At 49.2% G+C, this 10,471-nt stretch overlaps 1 protein-coding gene across 3 annotated transcripts in view; it reads left to right on the top strand.

Moving 5' to 3' along the window:
- The first annotated feature begins 63 nt into the window (after nucleotides 1–63).
- The window catches only part of Nadsyn1 (NAD synthetase 1), a 36,262-nt gene continuing 25,854 nt past the window's right edge, over nucleotides 64–10,471 (top strand). The window contains exons 1-2 of one of the 3 annotated variants that reach the window (XM_042258017.2): nucleotides 64–398; nucleotides 8,996–9,056. Coding sequence is in view for 1 of the 3 variants with exons in the window: in XM_006977318.4 (XP_006977380.2) it covers nucleotides 7,097–7,181; nucleotides 8,996–9,056 (146 nt within the window). In the remaining 2 variants the exon portion in view is untranslated. Of the gene's footprint in view, nucleotides 399–6,757; nucleotides 6,900–7,006; nucleotides 7,182–8,995; nucleotides 9,057–10,471 lie in introns of those variants that run through there. The other 2 variants (XM_042258007.2, XM_006977318.4) reach the window with 2 other exon arrangements.

Genomic DNA, 10,471 nt, shown 5'->3' with positions numbered 1-10,471 from the left:
GCCGGCCCCGCCCCTCCCACGCCCCCCGGGGTGTCTGGTTCTACCCCGCTTAGTGGAAGAAAGGATGCCAATGTGGATTCCCCGGCGCAGGCTCCTAGCCCGCCCCTCCAATGCCTCAATTTACCCTGCTGCAAAGCTCCTACCTAAAGGCGCATCTGGTGCACAGAATAACAGAAGCTGCCATGGCGGTGGGATCAGGAGATCAGACCAGCCCCTCAAGAAGGGGGCAGCTAGCCGAGGGGTGCAGGCGGCTGAAGCCCTAGCCTGACAGACCAACATGCACCCTGGTGGGCAGAACTCAGTCACACCTCCGTTCCTAGGGAGGTGTTTTGGGTAAAGCCCAGCCTGCATTCAAGCCGCCTGAGCCTTAACACAGCAGCTGTGAAAAATTTGCACAGGTTTGAGTCTCTCTTTTCCTCTCTTTCCTCCACACCACCTGACATTAGTTAGCTGTAGTCGGCCCCCTCCCCTCCGCACACCCCTCCCAGCGACAGTCTCCTCTGCTGCCACAAAACAAACGGAAAACGGAAGTGACTTCAGCACTGTTAGCCACTGTCTGCGTGCTGGTGCCCCTGCTGCCCAACAATATCCTTTATTGATCTTTTTTCAAACCCCGGGTTCCAATCAGGGTACACATTTCAGTAGAATAATAGGTTATGCAGATTATGGGGTCGAGGCCGTCGAGATGCCTCAGAAGTTTGAGTACTTAACTGCTCTTCCAGAGGACCAGGGTTGCAATCCCCAGCACCCACCTGGTAGCTCAACCATCAGTAATTCCAGTTCCAGGGCATCTGGCGCCCTTGACATACATACATACATACATACATACATACACACACACACATGGTCAGCCCAGGAACTGGAGTTGTGAGCCAACCCGTGGATGCTGGGAATCGAACCTGGATCTTCTGCACCATCTCTCTCACCCCCATCTTTCTCTTGATTAATAAGTACATGAGTGGAGTGATATTTTGAGACTGGTAAATACAGTGTTCCCTAGCAACCTTTGACCCAAGTGACAGAGCATTCATTGAGGACACTTGGGGCATCAGTTACTTCTTGGTACAAAGAGCTGACTTGATTTCATCATTCGTTCAACCTGAGTATTAACTATTATTTTATTTGATAGTTATCAAGAGGTCAGCTCTTTAACTTTGAAAATTTTTAAGAATTTCTGCCTGGCAGTGGTGGCGCATGCCTTTAATCCCAGCATTTGGGAGGCAGAAGCAAGTGGATCTCTGTGAGTTTGAGGCCAGCCTGGTCTACAGAGCGAGTTCTAGGAGAGCCAGGGTAACACAGAGAAACCTTGTCTTGAAAAAACAGAAAAATATATTTCTTATTACTACAGTGCTGTGGTTCTCAACCTTCCTAATGCTTCAACCCTTTCATATAGTTCCTCATGTTGTGGTGATCCCTCCAACCATAAAATTATTTCGTTGCTACTTCATAACTGTCATTTTGCTACTGTTATGAATCATAATTTAAATATCTGATATGCAGGATGTCTGGTTGAGAACCACAACGTGTGTCTCCATTTGTGGGGTAAGGCACATGCTGTGACTTACGTGTGGAGGTCAGAGAACAACTTTGTGGAGTCAGTTCTCTCCACCTCTGTGTGAGTTTCAGGGCTTGAACCCAGGTAGCCAGGCTCGCACTGCAAGGACTTTTCCTGCTGCCCCATCTTGCCAACCCAAGCCATTTAATTTACTTTTATCTGGATGGACCAATGGATTTCTTTCTTTTTCCTTACTGACCCTGTGTTGTATGATCTCATATTTGACCAGTGCAGCCCTTTCAAATTGGATCTTGCAGGTGTGTGTGTGTGTGTGTGTGTGTGTGTGTGTGTGTGTGTGTGTACACGTTATGCCTGTGCATGCTCACGTGTAGAGAACAGAGGCCTATATCAGGGATATTCCCCTATCTATCTTCATCTTGTCCTTTGAGATAGGGTCTCTCACTGAACTTGGAACTCACTAATGGGCTAGGCTAACTAGCCAGTGTGGCTATTTTTGAATGGCATGTCTTATCCTTCGTTGAGAGCAGTACCAAGCTAGGTCCTACTTGTCTACCACGCAATGTGCCAATCACTGAAAGAAGTTTTGCAAGGCAGCTGGAGGTGGAGATGGGAGACTGAACTTCCATCCACTCCTGGAGGGTAGGTAGGATTTAGAGATTTATGGAGTAGAGAACAGGGCAATGAAAGGCATGGGGGAAAGGAGGGAGGTAAAATGCCTTGTGGTCTGCGTGTGCTTTGGAAAAGCATGGTTTTACTGAGGGCATATGTTCAGAATGGCTGTAGCTTGATTGAGGTTGGAATTTTCAGCCTCTTAATTGCAAAAGGTCACCCACTGGTCACACAGGTGTGCCCATGCCAAGCGGTGGCGTGTGTGTGTGTGTGTGTGTGTGTGTGTGTGTGTGCGCGCGCGCGCGCGCGCGCGCGCGTAGGCCAGAAGGCAACTTGGGCTAAAGAAACCCACCCTGACCCTGGAGCCTAGAACTAGGGGAAGATGGCTCAGATAAGGCTAGTAAAAGAAACATAGTTTGGCTCAAATCAGAACCATCTCTGCCCTGGCCAAATGACTTGTGAAACCAACCAATCACAGAGCAGGACAGTAGAATCCTGGCCCTGGGGCCCAGGACCAGGGAAAGAAACACAGCCTGGGTTTGGGAACTGAGCCAGAGAAATGAAAAGTTTATCCCCAAACCCAGAACCAAGGAAATATGCCCTGACTCTGAAGCTAGTGCGAAAGAAACACTCCTGGTCCCTAAAATCAGAGTCAGTGAAAGAAATGTGCCCTGGCCTTAGAGGTAGTGTCAAAAAGCCAAGAAAGGCCAGTGAAAGAAACACAGTTTGGCCCTGAAATTGGGGCCATCTCTGTCCCTAGCCCACAAAACTGTCCAATCCCTGGGCAGAAAAAAACTGACTAATCACTGGTTGATTCTGCCCCCAAGACATCCTATATAAACTACCATGCCCGGTCAGGTGTGAGCTGTTCTCTCCACCCTGGTAGAGGCAGCTACTCTCCTGTGCTGTGGGATGTTCTGTATGTCCTGTGGGAGCCCTTCTTGGGTTCTTTGTGGCGTTACCCAGCAGGTCCGCATAGAGGATGATTAGGACCATGGGCTTAAGTGCAGGTGTCTGAGATGGTCTGCACTTGGCTGTGCTGGGGGATGGTCTGTATGTCAAGTTGTTCTGATTGATCAATAAATAAAACCTGATCGGCTGTGGCTAGGCAGGAAGGATAGGCGGGACTAACAGAGAGGAGAAATAAAAGGACAGGAAGGCAGAAGGACTGACTGCCAGATGCCGCCATGACCAGCAGCATGTGAAGATGCCGGTGGGCCACCAGCCACGTGGCAAGGTATAGATTTATGGAAATGGACTAATTTAAGCTATAAGCACAGTTAGCAAGAAGCCTGCCACGGCCATACAGTTTGTAAGCAATATAAGTCTCTGTGTTTACTTGGTTGGGTCTGAGCGGCTGTGGGACTGGCAGGTGACAAAGATTTGTCCTGACTGTGGGCAAGGCAGAAAACTCTAGCAACACTCCTGGACTCCTCCTTCTCAAATAAATCTCTTTCTCTAAAGAGTTTTGGGTGTGAAGATCTTCATTCACCCGTGTAGAGAAGACCCTTGCTGAGATATCCCTCAGTGGACAGAGCAAGGAAGAGCTGAAAGAGCTGAAAAAGTACCACTTTTCTCCAGAGCCAGAGATTGCTACATTTATGCAGGGGTTTCCCCTTTTACAGAGTGAAGCAAAAGAAGCAACATCTTAAGCCGGGCGTTGGTGGCGCACGCCTTTAATCCCAGCACTCGGGAGGCAGAGCCAGGCGGATCTCTGTGAGTTTGAGGCCAGCCTGGGCTACCAAGTGAGCTCCAGGAAAGGCGCAAAGCTACACAGAGAAACCCTGTCTCGAAAAACCAAAAAAAAAAAAAAAGAAAAAAAAAAAAAAAAAGAAGCAACATCTTAGGCTGGAGAATCAGAGCTCTGCTAGGAAGCCCCCTTAAGTGGGGGCTGAGCAAAATTCATCTGTAGAGGCTCTCCAGGAGAGGAGCAGGATTGCTATATCCTGCGGGGAGACCATCCCCCACCACACCAGGTATAACCTGACTTTTCTGAATAGTCAGGATAACCTAACTTTCCTGAACAGTCAGGATACCCTTGCCTGCTGAAGCAGTTCCAGGCCTGACTTTCCCAAGAAGTCAGAAAAACGTCCCCTCCAGGGTTGGGCTGTCTCTTTGCAGCTCCAGCCACCAGAACTGTCCTAAGCAGCTCAAGGTGTTGCCTGACTCCCCAGATAGTCAGGACATCTTTCCCCAGAGTTGCAAAACTCACATTTTGGTGCCAAAATCTGGTACCAAACCCACAGAGTTGTAACAAATTTACTTACAGGTGTCATTCCCCAGCATCTGTGAGTGTTTGTTTTGTTTTGTGATGAGATCTTACCAGCATGGACCTTATGCCAAGTAGACTAGGCTGGCAGGCTGGGAGATACCAGAGATCTGTGCTCTCTGACTCTCCCCCATCCCCACCAGCTAGGATTATCAGCAGTTGACACCATGCCAGCTTTTTTTTTTTTTTTAAACTTGTGTTCTAGGGATCAAACTTATGTCTTTCTGCTTGCAAGGCAAGCACTTGACCAAATGAGCCACCTCCCCAGCCTAAGATCTAAGTGGTTTTGATAAAAACAAAAACAAAAACAAACAAACAAACAAAAAAACCACCCTGCCTTGAGGTCTCTGAAAAGTAATGTAGCAGGCACTGTCCTCATACTTCACATGTCAGATGGGCCCTTCTGTGGCAAAGTCAGTGGATACAGCTCAGCTGTGTGACCTCCAGAATCAGCCACATTTACAGTCCGATTCCAGAAGGTAAAATAGGAGGATCATAGGGGAGGGGTGTCTCAGGTTAGAGAAGCGGAAAGAACAAAGGTTCTCAGAATACTTCCCTAATGGAAGTATTACAGCTGAAGGGAAAGGCTTCCCCAGTGGAAGTTGTCTTAGAGTTTTTATTGCTGTGAAGAGACACCATGACCACAGCAACTCATAAACAAAACATTTCATGGGGTGGGGGGCTCCCTTATGGTTTCAGAGGTTCAGTCCATTACCATCATGGCAGGGAGCATGGTGGCATGCAGGCAGACACGGTGCTGGAGGAACAGCTGACAATCCTCCATCTTGCAGGCAACAGGAAGTCAACTGACTGTCACCCTGGGTGAAGCTTGAGAAAAGAGATGCCAAGCCCACTCCCACAGTGACAAGTGACACACTTCCTCCGACAAGACCATACCTACTCCACTAAGGCCATACCTCCTAATAATGTCACTCCCTTTGTGGGAGAGCATTTTCTTTCAAACCACCACGGAGGTGTTGCTTCTCTAAGGGGGAAACTTCCCCCACTGGAAGTGTTACAGTTCTGCTTTTGGGGGGGGGGTTCCCTAATGTAGATGTTACAGCTCTGCAGGGAAAGGTATCCTGGCAGTCGGGAGCCACAGAATATCACAAAGTCACACTGCACAATAACCTAATGCAAGAGATTTATTGGAAGAGACACAGAGGGTGGCTGTCTCTCCTTGAGTGAGAAGCAGCAGGGAACCGAGCAGGAGACAAGCCTACATAAGGTTTCTTAGGGGAGGAGTTTTCCAGGGGGATTTCCAAGGTGGGCATTGGTGAGATTTCAAGCCAAGCCAGGAATTGGTGGGATTTAACGCTCAGGGATTGGTGGGGTTTTGGTAGCTTTTCAAACCTGGAAGTGGTCTTGAATCTTTTACCCTGCAGGTTCAGTTTGCCTCAGTCCAGACCAGCGGAGTTTGTTGTCTGGTGGTTTCCAAAGTAGAGGGTTGTCCTTCCATAGAGACAGATCTTTCCTGAGAATGGTTCCCAGGCTCCTGAGAGTTGCTTCTGAACTGTGAAAGATTGACATGTGCAGTCACAGTGTAGGGTAAAAAGGTTCAAGTTCACTTCCAGGTGTTAAAAACCCACCAATCACTAAGCATGAAAATCCACCAGTTCCTGGGCTTGCCCCAGGCTCAGGACTTGAAATCCCACCAATTCCCACCCTGGAAATCTCCACTCTGGAAAAAAAAAAAAAAACGCTGCCCCCAAGAAACACTATATAAAGCCTGCCTCCCCACTCATCTCTCTGCTGCTTCTTGTCCAAGCAAAGGCATCCAGTCTCTTATGTCTTCCCAAGAAATCTCTTCTGTGAGGTTTGTTGTACAGTGTGAGTTTGTGGTATTCCTTAGCTCCCAACTGCCAGGATACTTTTCCCTTCAGAGGGGCAACCCTTGTACTGGGGATACTTTTCCCCTCAGAGCCGTAACTCTTGGCACACAGGAATCCAGGAGAGTCTGTAGCCCATCCATCAAGGCTCCGATCTAAGACCGTTCTTAGCACAGTCTGAAGGGTTTGGATTAGCTTTTGTCCGAGGGAAAAGGGCTGAGGAGGAGGGATCTGACCTGGAGAAGCGCCGTTGCATCTACCTTGCTTGGGGTAAGGTAGACGCTGGCCAGAGAGATAGAAATGAGGAGGGGCTGTAAGGTGAAGTGAATTCTTTCCTCCCCAACTGCTTTTGGTCACGTGTTTATCACAGCGACAGAAAGCAAACCAGACACCACCTCTGGTGGCAGGAAAGAGCCTTTCATGATATACCAATATCAAACGTGGCTAAGGCGGCCATGGAGATGGCCCAGGACAAACCTTTGGGGACGTGGCTCTGCGCTCTGACTTCTGGCATAGGCGGGGCTCCGAGACAGGCTCGCTGCGCAGGCGCGCTTCTCGCGCTCTACTTGGAGTCAGAGGGGCGGGGCCTCCCCCGAGGATGCTTTGCTCAGACGCGCTGCGGAAGAAAAAGGCCGGGTGTGTGTGGCTGTGAAGGGCACAGGGGCGAGGCTTCCCTGTAAAACGCCCTGCGCCGGCGCACCTCTGGAGAAGGGGGCGGAAGCTGGGCTACACGAGCAGAGGGGAGGAGCTATGGCGGGCAGAGGGGCGGAGCCTCTACGAAGGACAGGCTGCGCAGGCGTAGGCCGAGCAGCCGCGTTATAGGCTGCTGTGTATTGTCTGTTCAGTGTTGCATCCAGGAACCAGCAAACCAGGATGGGCCGGAAGGTGACCGTGGCCACCTGTGCACTCAACCAGTGGGCCTTGGATTTTGAGGGCAATTTCCAGAGGATTTTAAAGAGTGAGTCTGGGGTGGAGGGGGACAAGAAGAAGCCAAAGTCCCCAATGATCAGGAGAGATTCATAGAGAGATTCATAGAGCTGGGCATGGGAACAGATAAAAGGGTAATGACCTGGCCCTGGTGAGCTTTCAGGGGGTCTTCCCATTGGGGGACACGTGGAGTAGCAAGGCCGGAATGGAAATGGGCATGTCCTACCTGGCTGGGCAGACACAGCCCTCAGTCATCTTCTAGGATCTGATGGGTCTCGAGTGTGCCTTGGAGAAGGGACTCCCGTCCTTGGAGCTGGTTGCATGGGATCTGTGGCCTAGGGTCCCTGAGGACATTCCTGGTAGATGGGCACTGGGAAAATGCATACCGAACCGAGAAAGCAGGTAAAGGGTGAGCTCTCAGCTCAGAGGAGTGTCATTGCCATTGAATATCTCTGCATTGTTGACATTCATGTCAGCTCACCAAAAAAAGGATAGAACTGTTTCTACCATGCCCAAACAGGGGCTGCTCTGGGCAGAGCTGCAGACTTCCCACTTCAGGTTGTCTGTGCTGAGCTGCCTCTATGAGAAAACTAAACAGGAGCAAGAGGTAGCAGGCCAGCTTTAAAAACCAACAAAACCCCACATTTATCATTGTCCATTGCATGTACACATGCTTGCTTGTCGTGGTGTGCGTGTGGAGGTCAGAGGACAGCTTGCAGGAATCACTGTCTCCTAACACCATGCGGGTTGAAGTCAGCAGTTCTCAACCTGTCAGTTGCAAGCTCTTTGGGGCTGAATGACCTGACCCTTTCACAGGGGTCACATACCAGATACCCTGCATAACAGAAATTTACATTATGATTCATAACAGTAGCAAAATTACAGTTATGAAGCAGCAATGAAAATAATTTTATACAGCACATGAGGATCTGTATTAAAGCATAGCAGTAAACTCAGGTTGTCAGGCTTTGCAGCAAACGCCTTTACCCACTGAGCCATCTGGCCAGCCCGGGTGGTTTTATGTTTTAAAGTATATATGGACCTGCTTTTGTTGTCAGAGTGTATGTCTTTGGGGTGAAGATGGTCTGCCTTGCCTGCATGTTGGCAGCAGCTGTCAACATGGGGTGGGTGCTGGACGATGGCTCCCTCCTAGAGTTGGAAGCCTTCTCATCCTGTCTACAGCTTTTTCCTATAGCTGATCTGGGTGTCTGCTTATTGATTACCTACAACGGTATGGCTTACCCATCCCCAGTGCTAAGGTCACCCTACCCTGATGCAGAATACTTGTTTATACCATGCGAAGATGTGTCACTGTGATTGGTTTAATAAAGAGCTGAATGGCCAATAGCTAGGCAGGAGAGGATAGGCGCGATTTCCAGGGAGAGAGAGGACTCTGATATGAAGAGAGGTGGGCAGACACCAGCTAGACGCAGAACAAGTCACATATACTGTATGGAGGAGAGGTAACCGAGCCACTTGGCAGAGGTAGATTAATAGAAGCAGGTTAATTTGCATTATAAGAGCTAGTTAGGGAAAAGCCTAAGCAAAAGGCCAAGCTTTCGTAATTAATGATAAGTGTCTGTGTCATTATTTGTGGGCTGGCAGTCCAAGAAAGTCCAACAAGAAAGTACTAGTACACTACCCTCCCTGTTTCTGATTGCCTGCAAGTGTATACAGGTGTGTACAGGTGCCTGCTGTCCTCTGCTGTTAGCAGAACTGGCTGCAGTGGGCTGTGGACACGACAGAGCTTGGCTTTGGCCATATCTACTGTAGCACCCTGCTTTTCCTGCCTCTGAATGTGTCCTAGCTGCTGAAATCTTTCTCTCTCCCTCTCTCTCCATATAGGTATTCAAATTGCCAAAAACAAAGGTGCAAGATATAGGCTTGGACCAGAACTGGAAATATGGTATGGCTAAGCGCACTGGCTTCCCACCCCTGGGAGGGCAGGTAGTGAAATCAAAAGATGGGAAGAAGAGGGGGCAGTACTGAGCGCAGAAGAAATGTAAACCATTTAGGATGTCAGCAACTTGAAAGTGCGCCTGGGTCAGGGCAGGGCAGGGAGGCTGGATAACTCCAGGCTTCTGGTGGGCAAATAGAGGGGCATGGTTGGGCCGGGCTGGGGCTGAATTCAAAGCCAGGCTGTGTCACCTTCCCTGAGGCTGTGGTTTCAATGTCCTTCCAACATTCTTCTGCAGATAGCTGGTCCCAGGGTGATGGTGCTGAGAGGCGGGGCTTGGGAGAGGGGATTAAATCACCATTAGTGGCATCTTATATAAAGGCCCCAGAAAGCCTGTTTGCCTCCACCATATGAGGCCACCTACAAGGTGCCCTCTTTGCAACTGCTCTGGGCCAAAATGCTGAGGAGCGATGAAGGTGCCATATTTGAAGCAGGGAGCAGTCTGTGGCAGACACGAGTTCTGCAGACCCCTTGACTTTGCAGCTGTAGCCCCAGAGCTGGGTGCAGTGGGCTCCCGTGGTATCTTACATGGCAGGTTGTGCACTGAGACATCTCCCTAGATTTTCCTTTTCTTTCTTTTTTTTAATTACATTTTTTTAAAGATTTATTTATTTTATGCATATGGGTGTTTTGCTTGCACATCTCTCTGTGCAGCACTTTCATGACTGGTGTCCACCGAGGCTGCAAGAGCATGGTTGGATCCCCTGAAATTGGTAGTTGTGAGCCAGATGGGTGTGAGCCACCATGTGGGTGCAGGAATTGAACCCAGGTCCTCTGCATGAGCAAGTAGGCTGTCTCTCCAATCTCTTTAAAAAAAAAAAGACTGCATTTATTTAGGAACATGAACATTTTGTGTATGTGTAAGGGTGTGGGGGTCTGGGACCTCAAACCCAGGCCATCAGTCTTGGTGGGAAGTGCCTCCACCCCCTGAGCCATCTTGCTAACCCCATGTTTTCATTTTCCTATTTGGCCATAAAGAGATTTCATCCCATCACCTCAGCATCTTTTAATGGTCCCTTCCTGGTGCCCTTTTTGTGAGAATAGAGAAACGGATGATTTCTTCTGTTCTCTTGCTAGGCCCACCCTTGTGTGATCCTTTCCAGCTACAGCTCCCTTCTGGCTTGGGGTACCTGTCTGTCTTTGAGGTTCCTGACCTCCTCTTTGTCCCCATCCCTACTTTGCTCTGGTGCAGCAGTTCTCAACATGTGGGTCGAGACCCCCTTGGGGGGTCGCATACAGATATTTACATTCCAATTCATAACATAACATACAATCCAATTCGTAACATGACAGAATTACGTTATAGGTAGCAAGGAAATAATTTTATGGTTGGGGGTCACCACAACATGAGGAACTGTATTCAA

Source organism: Peromyscus maniculatus, chromosome 1 (genome assembly GCF_049852395.1).
Source record: "Peromyscus maniculatus bairdii isolate BWxNUB_F1_BW_parent chromosome 1, HU_Pman_BW_mat_3.1, whole genome shotgun sequence".
Taxonomy (NCBI): Eukaryota; Metazoa; Chordata; class Mammalia; order Rodentia; family Cricetidae; genus Peromyscus; species Peromyscus maniculatus.
This window is presented reverse-complemented; position numbering and strand designations above follow the sequence as displayed.